This window comes from Thermobia domestica, chromosome 1, assembly GCF_964235325.1.
Source record: "Thermobia domestica chromosome 1, izTheDome1.hap1.1, whole genome shotgun sequence".
Taxonomy (NCBI): domain Eukaryota; kingdom Metazoa; phylum Arthropoda; class Insecta; order Zygentoma; family Lepismatidae; genus Thermobia; species Thermobia domestica.
This window is the reverse complement of record NC_137454.1, coordinates 258,875,014-258,900,486: the sequence shown is the minus strand read 5'-3', so window position 1 is coordinate 258,900,486 and position 25,473 is coordinate 258,875,014. Positions and strand designations below refer to the sequence as shown.

At 36.1% G+C, this 25,473-nt stretch overlaps 1 protein-coding gene across 5 annotated transcripts in view; it reads right to left on the bottom strand.

Moving 5' to 3' along the window:
- Window positions 1–25,473, bottom strand: part of LOC145660603 (uncharacterized) — a 269,662-nt gene that overhangs the window by 6,848 nt on the left and 237,341 nt on the right. For all 5 annotated transcript variants that reach the window (XM_081725873.1, XM_081725898.1, XM_081725865.1 and 2 more), the window contains 2 exons: window positions 21,848–22,079; window positions 5,999–6,088 (listed from right to left, as the gene is read on the bottom strand). In XM_081725873.1, the coding sequence (XP_081581999.1) occupies window positions 5,999–6,088; window positions 21,848–22,079 (322 nt within the window). The remainder of the gene's footprint in view (window positions 1–5,998; window positions 6,089–21,847; window positions 22,080–25,473) is intronic.

Below are 25,473 nucleotides of genomic sequence, written 5' to 3'. Positions count from 1 at the left end.
AGATAAACAGAGTGAAACCTCCTATGTTTAGTCCCCCTCGCTTTTGATACTCTATGTAGAATGAAACAGAAAAATATGAGATCAATGGGCGGATCCAGGGGGGCTATCGGGGCGGTTGCCCCCCTCAGAAGAGAAAACTTTCTTATTTTATATATAAATAAAACCCATCCCAGAGTTTGGAGCTCTAAGTAGCAGTATTAGAACCCATCGCCCCCCCCCCCGAGGTCCGTCCTGGATCCGACACTGATGAGATCTAATAGAAGACGCTATGAAAACACCAGAAAGAAATACAAAGATTTTATTAAACGTCTTTAGCGACATAAGTTTAGAAGTAAATACAGTGAAAACTAAATACATGGAAGTTCGCTGTGACAGTAATACCATACAAATTATAGATACGATCTTATCATACTTTCAGGTTGTAATACATATCCTTTATAACCAAATAACATAGGGTTAATTTTATTTGTATCACTATGACTGTTTGGGTAACGCAGAGAATGGAATGAATAAGATTGGACTAGGATTCTAATTACACTTTATACTGCTTCATACATCGATCTTCGGAAGGGAAGGGTTTTGGGCATTGCTACGGCAATCCCATTTAAAAGTTTTGGAGCAAATATGTTCCTCCTCATTTCCACTGTAAAATATAGTTGACTGTATTTATTGCAGAATACGTATTTTACTTAAGTAAATGTCCATGTTTAGTTGTGTAATACATTAATACATTTTTAAAACAAAAGAAGTCGATATCTATAAAAAAACAAATATATCTTTCCGATTGTTTTATGGGAAATTTGATGTTTACTTTCTGTGAATGATCTGTAATTGAGCAAATTGTTCGTAAACGCAGAGAATGGGATAAAACAACTTGGACTAGGATTCTAATTACATTCTATACTGCTTTATACATCGATCTTCGGTAGGGAAGAGTTTTGGCATTGCTACGGCAACCCAATTTAAAAAGTCTTCGAAAAAATATGTTCCTGCTCAGGTCCACTGTAAAATATAGTTCACTGTACTTATTACAGAAGATTGTATCAATTTGAGATATGTATCAATTGATACTGTATCAATTTGAGATATGTATCAATTAATACTGTATCAATTTGAGATATGTGAAGCCCCCTGGTTCAATTGAGAGCATAAAAATGATGAATTTATTATATTCTAGTGAATAAGTGCGTACAGGTATTTTCCACAGTAGCGTCGTTTGAGAGTTTGCTTCGCTGGCGGGGTGAGCAAGGCACTCCACCGCCTCTGCCCTCTTCAAATACCATCCATGATATTACACTGTTGGATTGGAGTGTATACTAGATTGGAAGAATAGTCCTGTATTAGAAGTTCTCTTTTTTAGTAACGTTATTTGAATGTGATTGCTGGTACACAGAGAGAAAAATCGAGCACATTTAGAAGGCAAATAGAAATCCATAGACTCCGCCTATAGGTGGCTTTCCTGGCTCTGCTCCTGCCACGACAGAACTCTTAATCCCAGAAAATCTGTGTTGTAATGCAGATTTTTTGGACTGTATACTCTGCGTACTCTGCGTTTTATCAAATTACAAAACCACAATTTTCTGTATTCTGCACGCGCTGACGGAGGCGATGCATTATTTCTATTTGCAACTGTACAGTGGAGACCTCCGAGCCCAATCCAGCCCAAATGTACCTAGGCCCGGCCCAGCTCGGGCCGAAAAGTTTTGGAGATTTTCGGCCCGAGCCCAGCCTGGGCCGATAAGTTTTTTAAAATTCTTGGCCCAAGCCCGGCCCGGCCCCGATAAATTTTAAAAGTTTTTGGCCCGACCCCGGCCCGGTAATTTTTTTAAAAAAATAGCTCGAGCCCCAATCTTTCTCAAAATTTAGTATTAAACTTGACCTAACCCTCAGAAACATTTTCTAAACTCTGGTCCACAACCTGGCGCTTGCCTCCCGAATGGTACCATTGCCTCCTAGAACTTTGCCTGTCATCGAGAGAACAAAAACTCATTTCCTGTAACAAAAATCTAACTTAATTGATTTTTAACATAAAGTGAAGATGGCAATATTGTTTAGCGACAGGCAAAACTTTCCTACCCCTTCTTGTCATATTTTGGGTTCAGCGAAGGTCAAGGTCAGAGCTCAATTTATCGCGCAATGCCTGCAACCCTCTATAGCGAAAGTGGAGCCGCTAAGCAACACTAACTGTAAATAGCTATTGCATTCTTTGTAACATTTTCCACGGGCACGCTTCTTCAACATTTGGCTATATTCCAATTATCGTTTAATGAAAGTCAATAATTATTAAAGAATTGCAATTAATCGGCCCCAGCCCTGCCCGACTTGAAGGGAAATCAGTGTCGGCCCGGCCCAAAGAAATAACAGAGTCGGCCCGCCCAAGCCCGGCCCGTACAAGTCTCTACTGTACAGATTGGTCTGCCAAGTGCAGAAAATCTTTTGTATGATTCAGAATCGTGCTAAGTTTCGCCTCTCTGGACTTTTTAGAATAAAAATAATCTTTTCTCTCTCAGTACATTGGCCCATACAGACTTAGTATCGGAAGCGTGATTGACTAATCGGACTTTAATACTCCTTTTCACCATCGAGGCTACATGAGAACGAGCCAACTGTTTAAAGTGAGATCCAAATCACCATTTAGGACTGTATCCACCTTCAGGAATCGAATCTGGAACTATCAGACAGCGCGTGCATTAGCCACTTGGCTATAGTTAAGTGTCTCCCAGAATTAATTTGCAATGAAATTTAAAAGCCCGCTAAAAGCTCTAGAAGAACATTGCTCTCTGGGAGATAAAACAATTGGAAGTGCATTGTGGGTAACCTGGGGAAGAGAGCTGGACGCCTTAAAAAGCCCCAGGCAAAGAACGTGAATCTCTTGTCACAATGCATGGAGATTGGGCGGTCAGGGCTGTTTTGTGATATTTTTTTATTCAATCTCAGTATATTTGCATATACAATTCACCACAGTCAAATCGATTTTGTTTTGTTGTTGCTTTTTCTGATTCGCTGTGCTTGCCTTCATTGAGTTGAGTTGATTGTGAATTTAACGTCCCTTTCAGCAGCGAGGTTATACGAAACGGGACAACAAATTAACGTGGAATCCGAACAACGTCAGCTCCCGCCGAGAATCGGACCCGGGTCTCCCACGCCAAAGTCGCGTACGCTAATGTGAGTGTTTTTGTGTTTGGGATTTTTTTTTTTTGGGGGGGGGGGGGTCTTTCAGTGGTTTTGCCTTGATAGGTGTTTCGTTTTTTCTGTCTTTCTGAGTTTGGAACATACGAAAGACTGCGTAAATCTCAATGTCGAATTCCTCTAATTCGTAGTAATAAAGATTTCCAATTATGAACAGATAAAAAAGTCATTGGGTGAGATATTGTTGATAGTAAATTTTATGTGGCACATTATGAAGAATTAACTTTCTATTTTTACAGAAAATTACCTTTTAATATTAATTTATAAAGTGTTGAAATTATTATAACCTACACGAAAATTCTAAAGATTATAAAATAATGTTTTGAATGAAATGAAGAACTACCACGAAAAGCATCTCGTAGTAAAGACATATAAGAGAATTATTCGGAAAATAAGTTTCCTCCGGCCGCTAAGGATAGAACTGTGTTTGCAAGACAAATGATGGAAGTAAAAAACAAGGCTTGCCTCATTTCTTCTCAGAACAACCAAGGACCGCTTATAAGGTCATACCGCTTATAAGGTTTAGAAACTTTTGAAAAAAAAAAAAATATGCGTATCCCGCATACGAGAAAACAGCTTCACAGCTATTTTCATTTCGTTATTAGTTTCACAGTGCTTTCCGCGAGAGCCTTTTTTAATGTCGGAAATATAATATATTATCAAGTCGCTAGGCGCAAGGTTAGAACTGTTTCTAATGGGGATGGCCGGAACCGGTTCCTGGTGGAACCGGCTTCCGACTTTCGGTTCTGATCGGATCCGGTTCCGGAATCGGGTTTTCGGATCCAGGTCTGGAACCGTTTCTGAAAACCGGATCTCCAAGAACAGGTTCCTCGCGGAACCGGTTCCGCCGGAACCGAAACTTTGTGGCCATCCCTACGCTAAATCCGAGCTGATGGCAGGCTGTGAACTGAACAGTGTGCTAGATGAAATGGTGGAAGCGACAGGCAGGCGCTCAGGCGGCGGCCGCTTGTCTCATTTGGCTAAACAAACTGGGTAACTTACAAGCTCATTGGCTAAACAGGCAAACTCATTTGGCTAAAAACTCACTGGTGAACGAATTTTTTTTTTCTGGGGGCACAAGCTGGTCTGGGCGGGGAGGGCACAAGCTCTTGGTCCTCTTTGTAGTGTTTTGAAGGTGACTGTGCCTCTTTTACGGGTCTAAGGGGGGTTGGATCCAGGTCTGGAACTGGTTCCTAAGATACGGTTTTGGAACCGGGTTTTCGGATCCAGGTCAGGAACCTGTTCTAAGATCAGATTTTGGAAACGGGTTTTCGTATCCAGGTCTGGAACCGATTCCTAAGACCCGGTTCTGGAACGGTTTTCGGATCCAGGTCTGGAACCGGTTCTGAAACCGGATCTCCAAGAACCAGTTCGTCGCGGAACCGGTTCCGCCGGAACCGAAACTTTGTGGCCATCCCTAGTTTCTGACCGAGGATGACAAGATGATTTTGCGTTGTCGTCACAGGCCGTGGTCTTGCATTGTCAATGAAAGGAGGAGCACCAGATGTCAGAAAGCCACACTGCTTCCTGCGAGTAACACATTTCAGTCTTGTCAAAGTTTGACAATACTGCTGACCATCGGTCCATTCTATACTTGCCATGCGAAAAATGAGACGCTCATCTGTATTTTCTGCTAGCACTACAATAAAATCATCTCTAGGATCTTGGTCGTACAGCAACAAATGATGTTTGGATGGCTCTCGCATTAAACCAATATCTAGTTTGCTCCATTGCTTTAAATTCTCAAGATAAAAAGAAGAAACTCATTTTCTGATTTACTTTGTATCTACGCCTTGGCATGCACATGTGTAAAAAAAAATTACTTGCATTTGTCGGGAGGAAGTCAATGAAAAGTGTTTGCATCCATTGAGCTGTCCCAAAAGCGCAGGCAGAGTGTCCCGTCACGCTGAATTAAATGATATCCTAAAGCATGCTTTGGCCAGCATAGACGTGCCTTCAATTTTAGAACCATCAGGTTTATCAAGGGATGATGGGAAAAGACCAGATGGCATCACGTTAATCCCTTGGGAAAATGGGCAATGTCTAGTATGGGATGTCACTTGCGTTGATACTTTTGCAGCTTCTCATATCGTATCAACATCTAAGGAAGCTGGAAGTGCGGCAGAAACAGCGTGCAGACGAAAACATTCAAAATATAAATGCTTAAAAGAAGACCATTTTTTCATTCCCTTTGCTGTTGAAACAATGGGTGTTTTCAGCAAAGAGGCAAAGAATCTAGTGAAACAAATAGGTTCACAGCTGGTTATGAAAACAGGAGATCCGCGGAGCAAACAATTTTTAATACAGAGACTCAGTTTAGCAATTCAGCAGGGAAACGCAGCTTGTATTTTTAAATCATTCCCCTCTGCTCCTATTATGGAAGAAGTTTTTTATCTTAAATAGTTAATCCGTTCCACGCTAGCCACATCTACCATCAAGTACTGTTATATGAAGGTTCAATTATATCACATTGCACAGCACAGTGTTGCCTGGAATTTCGTATATTATGTAATGCATTGATTCTTTGTACATCATTTTGTATATTTCGGTTAACTTTTTATCTATGACAGGTTGAGGATATTTCTTTTAATGTTTTGAATGTCTAATTTATTTTATGTTCTTTGGTTTGTCATTTAATGTACATTTTTATATTATGTATGTCCGTTTATAACTTAATGCAACTTTGTGTACTGGAAATTGTTTATAATAATACACATGGACAAATATAAACAATGTAAGTAAAAGAAAAACAATGAAAATTCAATAGACTTTGTATCATAAATAAAAATGGAAATTTACTTGTACTTACATATAGATAAAGGTAAACTAATCCAACGTACAATAAGTTCTTCTGTATCGGAAATTTTTTCCAATTTTTCTTGACGCTCAGGAGCAACACCTGCGGAAAGGAATAAATTAAAGCAAACTAAATTTACAATCCAAGAAGAGAGGTGGAACTATAACATGGCTCAAAATACTTTCCGCTATATAATGGATTAGCCTTTTTTTTAATGGATAACAAGTGATAATAGAGGCTGATGAATGTAACCATATGATAAAATTAGAAAATAAGACTGATAGCTGATTATGAAAACAGAAAATCAAAAATAACAGAATAAGAAAAAAAATAGGAATTAGGCAGAAGTAACAAGAAATAATTTGAGATTGATAAGTAAACCCCCATTAGTCCCGCTCGGTGGACAGTTGTTTCTTGTTTTAGCCAAAAAGAAAGCTTACTTACAGTAAGATGATTGTTGTGAGATAAAGTTCGTAAGCAGGAAAAATATGAAGAAGGAATTTTCTTATTTTATTATGTAAGTTATTATCAGGGCCCGGATTTTTATGTGCTAAAAACTGTAAAATATTTATTTTTTATGTGCTAAAAAATAGAAAAATATTTGCTAAAAATTAAAAAATATTTAACAAAAATAGCAGGGAAAAGTATTGGAAAACGCCCAACATCAGAAAAATAAATATTGGTACTCACCAATAGCTCCGACTCATCAAATGTCGAAATTCCATGGACATTGCAGTGAATAATTAACATCCTTTCCAAATTGTCTATCGTGAAGCCATGTCTATTGTCACGGAATAATGTCTTATATTGAGAAAAGGAACCTTCTACATCACACGATGTTAACCTTACGTAAGGTCAAGTGCCCGATTTCCGTTCCCGTGCCTAAATCAGTCCCCCCACTCTACCTCCGCTAGAAGGTGTTGCTGTCAAGTGAAATCAGTGCAACATATGAGTCACAACGCCATTACTTGGGCGTGTGTTGTGAGAAGCGTGCAACGTTAAGTATGCTGCAGTTGCAGTGTTTTATTATTTTAGTCGATCCGAAAACATTTGTTGATAGCAACTTCAAACTTTGATAGCTTCACTCAAGGTATGTTGTTTTCTATCAGTTATGGCACTCTCCGTAGATTATACTATTATATGTAAGTTACAAACCATGGATGCACTGTAGTATTGGTTATTGTCAGGAAAGATGCTTCCATGTCCACAGTGTACGTATGACTAAATTCCGTCCCCCTATTAAGTTGCGAATACCGTCCCGGGGACGATATTACGACCTATATGTTCTTACATTTTTCAGATGGGAAACCACATGAAGTGGAAAAAATTGGATCTCATTGCTGCTATTAAGGATATAAGAAACCCTACGATTCCTATGGGAACAGGAGGCAAGGGACCATCAAGGAATAGCTGTGGAGGAAATAGTAAGTAGGCCAGAACTTCGTTCGAACATTTCACTTTCTAACAAACATGTGTTTCTCAATATCCCTGAAATCAACAGTGCCGAAGTTATTAGAGCAACCCCAGTGATCATTCCCTCAACGTCAAAAAGGGCTGGAGCTGCATTTTTGGTCACTGGTTCACCGCACAAAGAAAAAATCACGGAATCAGATAAGAAGAAAAAGAAACAGGAATCAATCCAATAAAGCAGTGTTCAGTCCATATTCCATAGGAAACATAATTTTCAAGAAACGCAGGAACAACCAACCATCTACTGCTGGTAGACCTTCTACATCTGGAATACAAAAGCAAAGAAAAACTTCGAAGAAGAATATTGGCCCTGCTGAAAGGATGAGAAAACTTCCGTCAAGCTCATCAAGTGAAAGTGACAATGAAGATACAGCAGTGGAATGTGTTTCCACTGATGAGAAAGTCAGCAATAATGACGCAACCTGCTCAATGTATGGAAAGCTTTTTTCACAGGATAAGGTAGCAACAAAGTCGATTAGATGCATTAAGTGCTTTGTGTGGTGTTACGAAGCGTGTTCTTCATCCAAAGAACGTAAAAAGTTTATTTGTGATATCTGTTTGTATGGATAAAATTGATCCTCAATCTCCATTATGAACGTGGCATCAAAATTATTATTAATATTGTTTTGAAAGGAATTTTGCCATTTTTAAATATTTTCAATAAACAGTTTTCAAACTAAAGCATCGTTGTATGTGTTCACAAAATAAAGGCGGATTTTCATGTGTCCTTTACCTCCGTGAGTTGCGAGCGATTGTGCTAAACAGCCAATGAAATCACGCATCGGAGATGGCGCGCTACACTCGCGTCAGAGTAGAAATTTGTTCAATTCTGACGGAAGTAACGCGCGTACACTATTGTATTCACTGACTAACATGGCGGAAGTCGCAAACTTTCTATTTTACGCATGCGCATTAGCTAGGGAGTAGTAATTTGGCGCAATACACGCACGGATATATGAAAACGAAAATAATTTACGGTGAATACGCTACATGTGATGCTTCCGTTCTAACGCGGGCATGAAAATCCGCCTTTAGACTTATAGAAAACTTAATAAACGCTTTTTGTTTTGTTTCACTGTTTTTAACCTCATTCTGCTAGTTGATGTTAAGAAAACAAAGGGGGACGGTATTTAGAAACTTTTTTTAAAAATGGAATTTTGCAGTTCTTTGAATTTTTATTAATAACTTTAGTAAATATAGTTTTTTTCACCTTGTGTTTAACACTTGTCTAAAAGAAATGTTTATACTAACTATAGGTGGACAATAACAGATTTTCTCCCAACTACCTTGCCAAAAAAAACGAAAAATTTAATTGGGAACGATATTTGGGCACTTGACCTTATTTGAAAAGAGGCATATCATGAATATTCACACCATCAACTTCACTTGTGTTTTGGCCTTCCAATGCTTCAGATATTTTACATTGGGTTTTATAGCCAATATTTTTCTCAAGCAAATCTTTTTTCTTTCTTTTCTTTCTTTCTTTCTTTCTTTCTTTTTTTGTTCTGACTTACTCAATAAATCTCCCATAGTTTGTAGTTTCTTTATGTAATGAGTAAACAAACCGAAATTGGCAGATATGAAAGCCAAGTCATATTTCAAGCCACTGTCACTTATTAAATTTCGAACAATTTCAATGGATGAAGCATCGTCTGGGTTTACTTTAGTTGCTACATATACAAATGCTTCAAAATTCTCCTCATAATAAGTAGGGGAGAGGAAGGGAATGGCGATCAGCCCACTTTGCCCTCTTGCGTGACATGAGAAGAAGTCAAACTAGTGCTGCCATCTGCCTCTTGTAGCAAGGTTTCTTGTGTTGTCGAGGAAGTTGTCAGGCTAGATTGAAGTCTACAGCGTGCCGAAGCTTGTTTTTGTTGATTTTCTTACAGGAATCTGCATATTTCAACTAACGATACGTACAATTTTAAGTAGTAAGATCTTGAAGTTACCAAGATTCATAAAAGTTACATTTACGTCTAATGCATGGTACATAGTTATATATATATATATATATATATATATATATATATATATATATATATATATATATATATATATATATATATATTTAAAAAAAACTACGTTTTATAGTATAACCAGCTCAATTTTCAAAATGACGCAATGTTGGGAATGCCGATCAACGTCATCGGTTTACTACCATGGTGGTCACCATTCCCAACAAACTTTTGGAATACTTCTCCAGCCAAAAATTATAAAAGAGGCTAGACCTAAGATAGGTAATACGCCTAATTTACTCAAACACTGAAACTTTGGTATCGGTGTAACTTTTGTGGAACGTGGGTGCATGCTCATTGCACTGCTGTGGACTCACCATGTGGATATATCTGTGACGTGTCTTTGATAAAACGTCAATAAAACATTCAGTTGAAAAAGAAAGAAAGAAAAGAAAAAGAAATGTCTATGGAACTATGTGTGTTTATTAAGCTGGTACTGTGATCGCCATTACCAACATGTGATAGGAATGGCGCCCAAAGTAGCAACTTGAGTTTTTTTCCATCGTGTTCTCGAACTGAAAGAATGATCTTTTTATTTTACGCACTTATTGAAGAAGGATTGGAGTATGTATTTACAAATTTGCTTCAATATATTTTGCAAATGAAACTGCATAATAACCCATTTTTCTTAAGAGATCGCCATTGCTCACCTCTCCCCTACTGCATTAAGCCAGTTACTCCAACGCGTGATTACGGGTGTTAGAGGAAGTGAAAGATCGGAATTTGTTTCTTTGAAAAGTTCAATTCTAGTTGTCGATTTTATCTTTTTTTTTTTCATCTGACACTAACTTATCCACTTTGGGATAAAGAGTTCGGATTTTTTCACACAATCGATGTAGAGCGTGTACGACACATGCCACGTAAATCATATTAGGGTAGCATACAGAAAGAGCTTCACCAGCTTTCCTCATATAATAAGCATAATTAGTCAGAAAAAGCAAAAGTGTGGATTTCATATCATTCGGCAAAGATTCATTGAACAGCCTGGCAGTTGTCAAGCTGCGGTAAAGTTACCAAAAGCTGATAAGCAGAATTTATGATGACGCTGTTCCTGCAGGTGGGAAATTGCTTGTATATATGATGGATAAATTTATATAGCTTATTCTTTTCCCGGTGTTAATTACTTTCGAAAGAAAGAAAAAGATAATTCTTTGTGAAATTTAGAATAAAATAACGGAAAATTTTATTTACATTACTTTTTCTCAGAAAATGTGTATTTTTATGTGAAATAAAATTTGTAATTTACACTTGCAGACTCTTAATTCGGATAATAAACTGTGTTTTGGGCTTGTACGTGTTTAGAAAAAAAAATACGTTTTTACATAAATATCCGGGCCGTAGTTAATATTCTGTGATTTCCTTGTGAGAGAGACATGATTATATCTAGAAGTTTCCGTATGATGTGACTGTCTAACATAATGCAGCCTTAAATCGAGGATCAAACCATCAGCACATCCTCTTGTGTCGTTACTTCTCCTGAACCCGAACTGTTCCTCTTTAACTTTCTACTTGTTCTTCCATACAATCTTCAGTTCAGAATTCGAAGCAAAATTTTTGCTGCATGAAACATGAGACTAGTAGTTCTATAATCCTCACATCTCTGGATTCGATTTTTTAGCCATTGATATAATGATCATCTTCAGGTAGTCCTTTGGCCATTATCCTGTTTCATTTATTTCTTTGCAGAGTCGGAATAATTCTTTCTTACCGTTGTCTCCCATATTTTTAACGAATTAAATTAATATATTATCTATCAAGACTGCCTTTCCATTCTTAATGTAGGATATAGCCTTTTCAAGCTCATAACTGAAGCATACTAAACCCTTTATCATTCTCGCCTACTTCATTTTCTACTTCAATATTTAGGCTACACGATCTTTCCCTACTCTCACATATTCTTTCCATCTTCCTAAGACCACTTCTCCCACTGAGTACCTTCCCATTCTTATTTTCTACTGCCATCGTAATACCCCCTTGTTTCCTCCGGAGTCCCATGTATTTCACCTTCTTGTACACATACGAGCAAAAGTGCATTCACACTTCCATTTCCATATTCTGCAAAGTTAGACAACCAACAATACCGTTAATCTTGGCTGGTTGAGAACAACACTAGGCGTTCTACAAGTGCAATAGTTTGTCCGAAAAATGTCAGTGTAGCAAACAACAACAAAAAAATTAGAAAAATATCCATGCCTCTCCGACGACTAAAAACTCGGATAGAATACGCCTCTTAGTATTTACAGAGCAATTGATATCATGCAAAGTCACAAAGAGTTCGCATTTAACCTGAGACATACCAAGAAAAAATCAATGTTCGTCAAAAATTCATTTGATTTACATGTTACAGTATTTTGTAAAATCTCTGAATCTTTTACATTATTCGTTCAAACGTTACCTTCACTTTTGTTACTTATCAGTTTTAATATATCTAGTAAAACTTTATGAAAAAAAATATCAGATCGAGGTGGTGTTTGAACTTTCAGTTTGTTTTTTTAGAATATTTTTGTCAGCAAAACCAATGCAGTTTTTATTTTTCAAATGTATTATTACTATTATTATTATTATTCATTAACATATTAAAGCTAACAAAAATATTTTCTGAAGTTATATTACTAGTTTCCAATGTGTTCCGAAAATGAAACAAAAAAGAAAAAAGAAAAAGAAAAAAGAAAGGCAATCTAAGAAAGTAAACACAAGGTATGCAGTGTGTGTCGGTTTAATTTGCGAAAATCATTGCATCAGTAGAAAACATGTAATATGTTTCAAATATGATAAATAGTCATATTTTGTGTGCACATAACATGAGTTTGTGTAATTTAATCCCCAATTAATGATGCAAGCATGTTTTTCTTAGAAGCGTATACGATATGAAAAAAGACGAGTTCTTTCTTGTAATACGTCGTAATATATCGTTCATTATTAATTATTATATTCTAAGTAATCGAGAACTGTAATTTCGTAAAGAATAAACAAAAAAATGCATAAACAAAAAATGAACTAAAACATTATCAAATATGAATATCGATGAATAATTTGGATAATATTTCAATTGGAGATTTCTCCATTCTCTCTTTCTCTCGATTAACATGTGCATGATTCTTGTATCTCATCTCTAGTTGGAGAACTTTGAGTAAAGGGAAGTCATCATACACCTTGCAAGAATAAATTAAATTCAAAAGTGTTAAATTGACTTTTAGTAGACTTGAACCCGCGACCCTACGATTTCTAACCTAGTGCCTATAACACGTCGGCTATTCTTTCACTTCTTCCGATATATCCTAACTTAAGTGTTATGTCATGAAATGATGGTCGGAGGGAGACAGAACGGAAACAAAAGTTTTATTTTTTTAAAAAAGAAATAAATAACAGAAATTTCGATTTGCCGAATGACGGCTTAAGTAGCCAAGTCTCCGTTAGGACAACCCTTTTAAAGAAACTTTGAGTGTGACACAATATTTCTTTTCTACCATAGAATCGTGTGTGTCTTAGTAAGTATTAAATTAATTACTCTGAAATCTAAACGGTGCGTCTTGAGTTGTAAAATAATACATTATTATCTGTCAAAAAGATTTTTGTCGCGGGTCTACATTGTTTAACCCTTCTTGGAATCGATGTTATGAACAATCAGTCCATACACTACGTATCCACTTCGTAATTTAATTATGTTTCACAAAGCTTTTCAAGTAGCAAATATGAATAAAATAGATATTTACATTTGTTTTACAATTTCAGTTCACACAACAAGCTGTAAAAAGATAAAAAAGAAATCAGAACAAATCTTCATAGCTTACGCATTGAAACTTGCATAAGTGGAAGGACATGTTGAAAGATGTTAATATGCTTACTCCGACGATTCTCAACGTCATCGAACAGGAAGCATAATGATTTTTCCCCATAGCCCCTGAAAGTTATGTACTGTAGTCATACATGCCTTGGATGGGATATGAATCTGATACACTGGAACTTGTTTTCTCACGAACACAAATATTGCAAACTCAAGATGGTAACAGTCGGTGGTGATTGTGATCTCTGGTACATCATTGATGCAGATTGATGTCAAATGGAACACGATATGCAATCGTAAGTTCCAAATGAACACGTTTACTCGATGGAAAAAGGGACACGCTAAATCCACAACGCAAAAATGATTTTCTATGATTCTTCTTCTTCTTCTTATTATTATTATTATTAGTAATAGTAGTAATTGTAGTAGTTGTTGTAGCATGATGAATATTATTATTAGAAAGTAGTATGATGAGTAAAAATAATAATAATGAGAAGAAGAAGGGGAAGGCCACTTCCGGTTGGATTTCGAGAGGTCACGTTCGGCCAGAAGTGGCCAAATCGGGATCAAAATATATTCGTTGTCGTCTCCATCCGATCAGGCTTCCAAATGTGCAATCCGTATTTTGATCTCACTTCCGGTTCCGGAGATTTACAGGGGCGTACATGCTGACCATTTCCAGTTGGAAGAGACCATTCGGACGCTCAGACAACCTATATAAATTCCTACTCTTTAAGGTCTGGGGACCCTCAATATGTGAATCTGGCTGCCTGCGACCACTTCTAGTCCGAGATTTCCAACCGGAAGTGAGATCAATCTGTATATGGTACTACTAGTAATATTACTACTACTAATAATAATAACTAATAAATATACTCTACTACTACTACTACTACTAGAAGTACTGCTACTACTACTATTATTATTATTATAGAAAGCCATTTTTGCGTTGAGGTTTCAGCATATCCCTTTTCTCCACCAGCTAAACGTGTTCGTTTGGAAGTTACGATCGCATACCATGTTCCATTTGACACCGATTCGCATAAATGACGCAGCAGAGACCACAATCACCACCGACTGTTACTATCTTAAGTTTGCAACAGTTTTTTCGTGAGAAAACAAGTTCAAGTATATCAGGTTTATATCCAATCCAAGCTATGTAAGACCAGAATACATAACTTTCAGGCCTATGGGAAAAATCATTATACTTCCTGTTCGATGACTTGCGAATCGTCGGAGTAAGCATGTTTCCACCTTTGAACATGTCCTTCCACATGTGCAAGTTTCAATGTGATACTCTTCGAGGAGTTAGATAGCTTTCCTCGTCAGCACTTAACGTTAATACAAGAAAATTATTACAACTACTCCAGATATTACGTTTGTTACAGAAATTTCTGCTGTGTATTGTTGGGTGTGTGGATATCGTACTTGACCACTGTACAAGTCATTAGGTGTCTTGGGTTCGAATTTTCGCCACAACTGGTTTATGATATTTTTCTAATGCTTGTTAAAAAGAGAACCATCAATAGAAGACAACACTTCAATCATATCAATTTGGAGCTGATCACGTGATCCTTATGCTTTAATATTACGTCAAACAAACGTTTGTCTAATGGTGGGCATAAGTCCTTGACCAGGTAATGACGACTGCTTTGAAACCAAATGCGACTGGTTGTATCTTTAGTATGTCATATCTGTACTTTGGTGTGGAGAAGAAACAAAATTGAGAATCAAAGTCATAAGAACAACTCTAGTTATTAATATAAACTATGACAAAGATTTTTAACTTGTATCATCATACAATAAATACGAAAAACGTTTTGAATCGAATAAAAATCACGTAGAACTTTGAAAGCGGAGGCAGAAAAACCTAACGTAAACACACCAAGGACGAATCTTTTACCGTGTATGGATCGTGGTTCAGTGATCAAGGTGTTCTGCCAGTAATCTGGAGGTCCTCGAATCAGATCCGCGAAGGGCATGTAATATTTTTTTTCTTTAGAATTTTTGGTGTCGATTGATCGACGATGAATCACGTTTTACTATCTTCAGATGTTTGAATAACTAATAATAAATAATAATAAACTAATATTAATTATTATTATCTCGTAGAAGATTACAAGCTAGGAGCTTATTAACCATGTCGCGTTTCTTTACAACTATAAAATCAGACTGCCAACATTGAAAACTGAGTTTTCAATATTGGCAGTCTGATTTTAAAGTTGTAAAGAAATAATAATTTCGTCATATTTTATGTCCCCTGTGGGAGACGCTGGGACCAACATGGTTATCGCTGAGGTCATACCATTATAAGTAGAAACGTGACATTTCGCAAGAATATTGTAGTTTTGTTTAGTGTTGCCCATGATAAGAGGAATTTCTCATCTCGTTACTAAAACGAAACAAAATCGAGACGAGAATGGACATTTTACAAGACGGGACAAGTCTAACTCAAATTATTGTCTAGCTCTCGAGATAAGAATCGAGACGAGACGAAAAGTATTGTAAATATTTCTAGTTTTTTCTCAATTCTCGAAATAAGTGCACTCTTTAAGTAACAATTGCTCTGTAGACTAAATCCTATACGCTATTTTGTTACTTTGTGTTTCTGAGCTCATCGAATTATGGTCTGTGTAGGTATTTTTGTAGCAAAGCTTTCATAATTACTTCTGCATATCCTAAAGGTTAGTTTATTATTAGCCTTATTGTTCACTGATATTGTTTTTTAATTAGTTATATTCCTTAAAATGTACAGTAGAATAGTTTCTACATAAAACTGTAGTGGAACGCTTTCGTTTAAAATTTTCGTAGTAGAGTTTTAAATCTCTCCATAAATAGCTCCCACAAAGTATTACATTTTTTTTAAAGTTCAGACGTTTAGAACATTTGCAAACACAGATATGTTATTTTTTTTATGGCGAATTGTTCCCAAAGTGAGCTCTGGGGTTAATCCCTGCTTCTGCATCATGAAGGAAAAGACTTGAGATGAGTGCGTATACTTGTATGAATTTAAATGGCAACTGTCGCCGATCATTAGAAAGTGAATATCGGAGAAAGTGAATGAAATGAAGTAAAGAGACTGTGTTGTTATAAAATTACAATTCAAACGCATTTTATCTGATCCCAAAGAGAATATACTCATTTAAGAGAATATACTTTTTAATATACTCGGTTATTAGAGAATATACTCATTTAAAGGAGCACTATGATTAGCCAATTTAAAAAGACTTCAACGATTTATCCCTCCAGAAGCAACTTTTCTTTATCGCCTCCGTGGCGAAGTCAGAAAAGAACGCGACCAGTAATCACAAGGTTGTTGGTTCGCGCCCATCCCTGAGAATATGTTCCTTTTACTTTTTTAAAGTGTTATTTTAGGCAAACCTTAATGTAAACAAATGACGCATATTGGCGATTTAACGTATTTTGGGGAAATAATTTGAGATTTCATTGGCGTTCCGTCGCGTCTCTGCCGCTGTTGGGCCAATACTTGGTATAATTTTCAAACAGAAGTGGGAAAACCACGCAGAGTCGCTGCGGGGCCGCCGATTTTTGGCGAAATGTCACTAGTTGTCCATTGGTGGGCCATTATTATTATTATTATTATTATTATTATTATTATTATTATTATTATTATTATTATTATTATTATTATTAATTAAGTTTTGTGAATTTAATGGTTCATCTTGTACCAAAAACGTTAGGCGCTTCCTTCATGGTTGTTTCAGTCGTAGCCCACTCTGGTCTGGAGCTTCTGTCCCTCGATCTATCCCAGCTTCCCCCCAGTGTGCATTATGTTGGACATACGCCGTGGGTGAGGTTTTTCTCGGGGTTGTTTCCTCCCACTTTCTTCATTCCACTATTTCTTTCATTCTCATCATCGATGTCTCCTTTAGCTTAGCCGGCATAACCATGGAACGTAAAACTTAAAAAACATAAATTTTCGTACTGATCATGTGAGTTCAGTAGCCCTACTTTCTATATAAAAGTTTACTGGAAACCTTTCGTTCAACGTTTAGCTAATTGTAGGAAGGTACGCAGGTGGTGTGTCCTGGTGGTACTGACACTTCTCTCCAATCCCGACTATTTTGTAACTTTTGCCTAATGTTAGGGGCGATTTTACAAATTTTAATGCAATCTATTCTCATACAGAATTTCTATTCTATATTATTGCTCTTCTTCTTCATTATCTTCTTTTATTATTATTATTATTATTATTATTATTATTATTATTATTATTATTATTATTATTATTATTATTATTATTATTGAAGATTTGAGACCTAAAAATTACGTCCTATTCCAACAAGATCAAAGATTTTTCAGTGGTACACTTCTGTTCACGTAAACTTGGAAACTTGTTCAGACACTAAGTCCAAAGAAGTAAATCTAGATCCGTCACAATTCCCGTAGATTTATACAGAGGGAATAGCATTTTCCCTCTGTTCTTTATATAGGCGTTAGCTGCAAGCCGTACATATGCCGTCAGTAGGGAAGCATCTTGAGCCGCTCTGTCTTCGTAAAGAACTTGTGAAACTCGAAGATCGAGAGTTCGAAACTCGATCTGAGAAGTTTCATTTATATTTTTTAACATGAAGATATGATGAAATAATTAAAAGTGTAATACTTTCTACATATGTAAATTGCAAATGTAATGATTTGATATTAAAATTGGTGTTTAGTGCCTATATTGCATGTTTGTTTACATTTAGTTCAAAACAAATACTTATAAGACTTCTTGGTTTAAAATTTCTAGAATAATCAGTTACACTAGGGTGGGTGAAGTAAATGCAAATAAGCATACTGAAAATGATACGAAGAAGGAAAAAGAATTGTTTCTTTACAGAGTTTAAGGGTAAACTGTCTTATAAGAGATACTTTAGAAGGATTAGTGTCTAAGCTCTAAGAATGAGCCTTATGTATTCTTGAATTGTTTGCTAAACACGTTACGTTCTCACTGTCAGACAGTACAAATCAAGGTTGTACACATATGTTGTCAAGTTGTTACTTTTCCTCTGTAAAGAAGGTCGTTTCAATGAAAATGAGTGTCAGATTAATTCAAATGTCACAGAATTAATATTCTAATGCTCATTGCATGTACATATGGGGCTGCGCTCCCCCTTTGCAAAAGTCATATCAACATGTACGATAAATATTCTTAGCATGGATATATGGGTACAAGGTAGATGTCATGTATTTTATCATTATTGAAGACAAATTTTGTAATTTTTTTTTTTAAATCTCAAATCTACTGTAAATAATTATCTTCTATCACTGTAACAGATTATGCATATAGTTTTGTTGTTATGGTGTCACTGGAATCTAATCAGAGAATTTACATTTATTAAAAATCAATTGGGACTCTTGTTATAGCACAAGATGACACACACGTCACCAATGTATTTTCTGCACACTTAAGCAAACCCAGCTCGAAATAGAACATAAAATTACAACGGTGCGTTATATATTTATATATTTAGTACTTGTAAATCCTTACTTTAGGGTAACTTTAGGGCGTAAGATGTTTTAATATATGTACTAGACTGATTATGCCATTCGAAGAAGAAAAAGAAAAAGATATATGTAAAATATTATTATGTAAGATCGATATAAAAGGATGTCCATATGTCTGTATATGTTCTAAAATAATAAGATTTTGGATAGCAGGTTGTCAGGGGCAACCAGAAAACAAGATATAAATAAATGGAAGAATTACAACGGAGCTTTGCATTATTAATGGCTCATCAATAAATATTTAAGAACCGTAATAAAATGACAATGGAAAATGTCGCAGGAACCACAAAAATATCTTAATGAAAGTAACATTTTAAAAGTTACAAGTTCATTTCAATATTCGTAAATAGAGTGTATCTTTTTCATACTTCTTACACAATAACTGTATGATCCCACTTTCCAGATAATAACCTACTCGTATGTACTGTACACATAAATACATCAATAAATCATATACTATGGACACACGGTTGTGGGAGAAACAAATGCCTCGCGAGGAATAAGAATCATTTCTTCAAAATTATTCCTTCTTGAAAACAATACTTTGTGGCTCAATCATCATTAAATGTTTAAAAATATAATTAAGCTAAGTATAGAACAGATAATATCAAGTTACTTTTATTCAGCATGTTTTTGTCAACGATCAAGACAAAATAATATGATTTGCTATAGCCATTGTGAACACCTTCTCCAACGTATTTGATGATCTCTACACTCCGGGACAATTCTCTGTTTTAAGTCATCTGGTAGATATGTTGCAAAATGTGTTGGTGCTAACTGCCCATATTAGTAACTGGACATGTGAGGAGCATCGGAGTATTAATTGTGCGACATTTCTGATTAATCTGGCAATCACTCTCATTTCCAAAATAAAACTTGGAGTTTTTATAAAGATTCAACATCAATGGTATGCCCGCTGTGCCACATAAGGCGCTGCCTTACTAAAACAGCAATCCAGATTTCAAAAACGCATACCTTTGTTTACTACAAGAACGTCAATTTTCACATTAATTGACAGAAACATGTTTCTTACCGTATGTCCCTGCTAAGGATATTTAAGCCGAATATCTATGTGAATTTTTAGTACGGGGACTGTAGCCCCATATCAGTCACTTTGACATGCAAGGAGCTTCAGAGCATTAATTCTGTGACATTTGTGATTAAGCTGACGCTTATTGGCATTCCCAAGATAGAATTTGGGATTTGGTGACACTCAATCCACCACTTTTATGCGTCCCTTGCCACCCAAAAGATGAGCCTTAAAAATAATGTTCGAGATAACTACATCGAGATCGGACGAGTGTTACTGCATTTTATAACAAATAATATTGATGTGCCCCATAATCCTTACCAATAATCATTGCAAAAAACTGCTTCAAAGGTTTGCATAGAATATCCCATAAGGAAAATGAAGTTTTGTGCTTACGTCCCCAAAACGGGCTAAACAATGACTTTCTCTCATTTACTGTTAGAATTTTAAAAATTCAAACATTTTTCAACAAGAATGCCGAATTTCATATTAATAGTGTGAAACTTTTATCTTCTTCCAGTGCTATAGAAAATTACACAAATTGTGAAAGAGGCTATATATATATATGGTCGGAAATAGGGGATTATAGGGGTTTTATCTCTAAATTTACACTACAGTTGATTTCACGATATTAGACGCTATTAGACGCGTTTCAAAACCCGATTAACTGGTTTTAGTTACATTTAAGGTTCAAAGAGAATGTGTCGGTTTATTTCAGAAACCGAAACTGTAGTATAGTTCAGTTTTGTTTGGAAACAGACATTATAATGCCGCTTTTTAGAATATAAATACATATTGTGGAAAAGTTCCAAAAGATATGTAATGCTTTCGTTTTAATTTAAGGTATTATGAGTCTGCTCTTTCACTTTTGAATGAAATTACGATTTCACATGATTTTTTTCCTCTATGTATTTTTGAGAGAACACGTTAATGAGCAATGGAAAATACAACTGTTTTTTGGTTCGGTTTGGTTTCGGTTAACCGTTTGAAAATGAAACGAAATAATTTTTTGTGTTTAATGTAATACGATTATGCCTATTAGGTTAAGCGAGACCATTATTAAAACAAGTGAATTATAAAGGGCGAATTGGTGGAATGAGAAAGTGGCAGGAAACGGGAGTACGGAAGTGTCCCGAGAAAACCCACGTGCATGATGTTGTCCACCTCAAGCATACTTGCCTTGGGAACGAACCAGGTACCCCACCCATCACATAGTTCACTAGTCGGGGTCCCGAGTTCGATTTCCGGTGGGAGAGTCTTTGAAATTTTAAATGTTTTGGATGTCTGTGTTCGTATCTCTCTCGTTCAAGGTTAATGGAACGGTAAAACGACTCTAGCCTAGTAGAAAATAGAAACAAATTACGGAGATATTTTCGGCGAATAAAAAAAGAAAAAAAAAGAAAAAAAGAAAAGAAAAGAAAAAGTGGTCTAAAGCGCAAAGTTCTAGTTAAGGTTTCGAATTACTCTCAAAACCACTTTGTTCTTCATGTCCTTGCGTGTTTGTATGTCTTCTTTTGATTTCAAATTTAAATTAGAATTATCTGCGCTATATTATTTTATCATAAGAGAATCAGAGTGAAATCCGAGTGTTTCATCCTTAAATCAGAGTGTTTCGTTCTTATTAAAACCTTTGAATCGTAAACGTGTGCAATTTGCTACATACGTAAGCGTTTTTTTCTTCGTCTTAGAGCCGTCTTAGAGTAGTGGCTTGAGCATTCGTTTCGTACTGGGTTCGATTCCACATAGGTCATTGGGAAATTTTTGTCATTTACAATAACTATACTTCTGATGTGTAAAACATGAAAAGTATTCCATTTCTCTCGGTCTTAGGGTACGAACATTCCGAAGAGACCTCGCGATCGAGGTCGAGTTTAAGACGCGGTCGCACCCTCGATACTGGCAAAAACATATGGATTCAAATGCGTAAGCGCATGCCGAAAATGTACGCTACATCGCGACCTAGAGGTTGACCGCGAGGGTGAATTAGTGATCGCGATGATAAACAACCAAGTTTGTTTTTACAACGATGTTCAGTGGCAGCATTAACTTACGTTCTACTATGACCTTTTTCTCCTTTATGATGAATCCTAGTTCTTCGAATCGGCCTTCTTTCACAGCTTTGCGAAGAGCTTCTTGGATAATGTCCGCTGAGTCCCATCGTCTGTCGGTGAGTTCTACAACACCAAGGGCTCTCACTCGAGCGTCTTCTCGCCGTCTCAAAGCTGCTATATTTGCTTTTACAAGAGTCGGCCCCACTTCAGACTTTCTAATAATGGATTCCAACTGGAAGAAATATGAAATTACTTGAAACCAGCTTGCATTTTAAGTATAAAGTAACTAAGGCGAATACAAATACGAACTCAAACCTAATTATGATTTATTCACAAGACAAATGTAATTTAGCTTGTACTAACCACACAGTGCATGAGGACAACTAGACTACATGATCAAGTGAGTGTACAGGAAAATAATCGTGTGTATTGGATTGCTTGCTTAGTTTGTTAGTACGCAGTAGGCATTTAATTCAGGACACTAAATTCACTAATGTAATCCACTAAATTTTCAGCTTATAAAACCTCAATTTCTGTCTTTCATTTTGCTTGATGGGTTAATTCGACAATCTTATAGTTTTGGTTTATGGTGGACAAGTATTTGTTTTGCGCTCGCCTTAGGTTAGATAGTGCACAGGCCGGTAGCCAGCCCAAAAATGTAGGGGAGGGGCCGGTAGAAGTTATGGGAGCCCGATCCAATCATATTATAGTTCATCACCATATTATAGTTTATTTGCAAGCCTACCGTGAAAAGTTTAGAGGGGGCCAGCAAAATTTTAGGAAGGGCCGGTTCCCCTAGACCCCCGTGGATACGGGCCTGATAGTGCATTATAGTTCTCTTCATTCTTATTTAGATGTAGCCATACAAAAGGAAGATTTTCTTACTCTATATGATAAGCGGAAAGTAAATGCTTATTGAAAATCGTTTATAACTCTGAATTTTTAAGAAACAAAATGTATTTCAATTATTAACCCCTGGATCTTGTCAAATTTACCTGGACACTGAAAAACTCTTCCCGGATGAAGTGTCCTCCCCAAATTTTTTTCTACATTTTTTTTTGAAATTTTCAACACGCAAAAAAATAAAGAAAATACGCATCGATGGTTTTGAAAAAATTGCACATTTACAATAGATAGTATCTATTGTGACAGTTCTTTTAACCTCATTTGTAATTTGGAGAAGATATGTGTTTGTTTCGTAGCAGTTTTGTGTTGTAAACCACCGCTAATTGTTTTATTCTACACACGAGCGCTGGTGAACGATTATTAGTGAGTGAGACTCCGGAGTGTTAAGACGTGAAGACGCCTGTCAGCTACGTGAAGTTATTGGCATGTTGTTATTTTATTTTAAGAGTCAGTATTATGTTGTGTTCTTCCAGTGTTGAAATCATCAGGACAATTAAATCAGCAGATAAGTATTAAGCTCTTATTTTATTTTGAGATAGCTTGATTGGCTTAAATACATTCCCTTTTCAACTGATTGATCTTTATTAGTGAATAGTGAAAAATGGTGCCGAAACCAAAGGAAGGTTATTTGTGGATTAGAAAAACATACCTTTAAGGAGGAAGAATCGAGGGAACATTCAAAAACATTCATATATTAACTTCTAAAGTCATATACTGTGTATTGCTATCGACTGCACGACATTTCACATTTAAAGAAGAAAAGAACTGCTTGTAACAATTACCTTTATTGTTGAGCTCGCAGTTGAAAAGAAAGAAAGCCGATCTTGCTACTGTATTTTAAGAAGCAGGAAAGAGTATACAAGTCAAGTTAAAAATATTTTCATTACTTAAAGCTTTCGTTAACAAAATAGATTATAACATTGAGATATTTATATAATCCTTACTGGTGGAACTTTTAGAGCTTAATAATTGACTGTATTTTATTGTCAGAACTAAAACATTTTAATTAGAAACAGTAAACCTTAACCTCACGTTACATTTCGAACCTTGTTTTTTCATATACTAGGTCAGGTCTATTAACACGCATGTATAATAATCTTAGCCAACTAGCATATGTTATTTCATTCAGTGTATATTGACTCATTATTGTGTTATTAATGATATTTTATGCATATATATACATATCTATAGTGTAAAGAGAATAAATTTATATATGCCATAAATCTTGTATGCCGGTTCTCACGAGATCAAAGAAAATGGAAGCAGAAAACATTCAGAAGTTATTGACAGGACTGAAACAGCAAATGGAAAACATGTCCCTTGAAATGAAAGAGCAACAAGAGAAGACACGAGAAGAAATGAAAGAAGAACAAAAGAAGATACAAGAACAAATAAAAACGCAACATGAAGAAATAAGAGAAGAACAAGGGAAAATACGAGAACAAATGAAAGAGCAACAAGAGAAGACACGAGAAGAAATGAAAGAAGAACAAAAGAAGATACAGGAACAAATAAAAAAGCAACAAGAAGAAATAAGAGAAGAACAAGAGAAAATACGAGAACAAATGAAAGAGCAACAAGAGAAGACACGAGAAGAAATGAAAGAACAAAAGAAGATACAGGAACAAATAAAAAAAGCAACAAGAAGAAATAAGAGAAGAACAAGAGAAGATACGAGAACAAATGAAGGAAAAACAAGAGAGAATACGAGAAGTACAAAATGGAATATATGAGTTGCAAGAAGAGTTAAAGAGAGAGGCGAATAGACAACGTGACGATATGAAACAAGAAATCGATGAACGATTTGAAGTAATAAGGAATGAGATGAAACAATTAAGCGATAAAATTGGAGACGTGCAAGAGAAGCAAGGCCAGCTACATGAAGGATTAGGTGCAGTTAAAGCGCAATGCTATAACTCTAATTTGAGGTTGGCTGGAGAAATACTAGCTGTCAAAGAAGAAGTAGGAGATGTGAAACGTGAACTGCAAGTAGAGTGTCAACAGATGAATAGTTCCACATTGGAGCAAGTTTCATATCATCAAGAACAAACGGAGCAACGTATGGCCGCATTGCAGAAAGGATTACAGGACCTAGAAAGTAAACAAAACACTATTGAAAAGGATCTTCGTCTATTGCAAGAAACTTCTGAAGAAAATGCTCGGGAAATCCGAACAGAAGCTGAATTGCAAATTCAGAAGCTGAGGACTGATATTCGAACAGTAAGGTCTCATATTGAAGAGCATCCGGAACAACTCGCAAGATTTGATTGTAGAAAGATGAAACAACCAGCGTTGGACTCACCAATAACTTCCATGCCTAAGTTACGAGAAAAAAGAAAACTGAATTATTCCATTACCAGTACATCTGGAGATGATAGTGATGTTGACCGGCGGAAGGTGAGTGACGAAGAATTATTTTTAAGATCACATCACAGGCAGCGAAAGCATAACCGTCGCCCAATTAGAACGTATAATTTGGGAGATTTGAGACATTTTGTCCGTTATGATGGCTACGTCGGCTCAATGACCGCTCAAAGATTTATCCAAAGATTCGAAGCCCAAGCTCGTATCCAGGGCATTCCGGAAGAAGAATTTTTGAAGATAATACCGTTGTTGCTAGATGGAAGTCCACTTCATTGGTTTGAATTGGGACAAAGTAATTTCTACTCCTATTACGATTTTGTTTCTGCATTTTTGCGTCAGTTCCATAGTGAGACGGC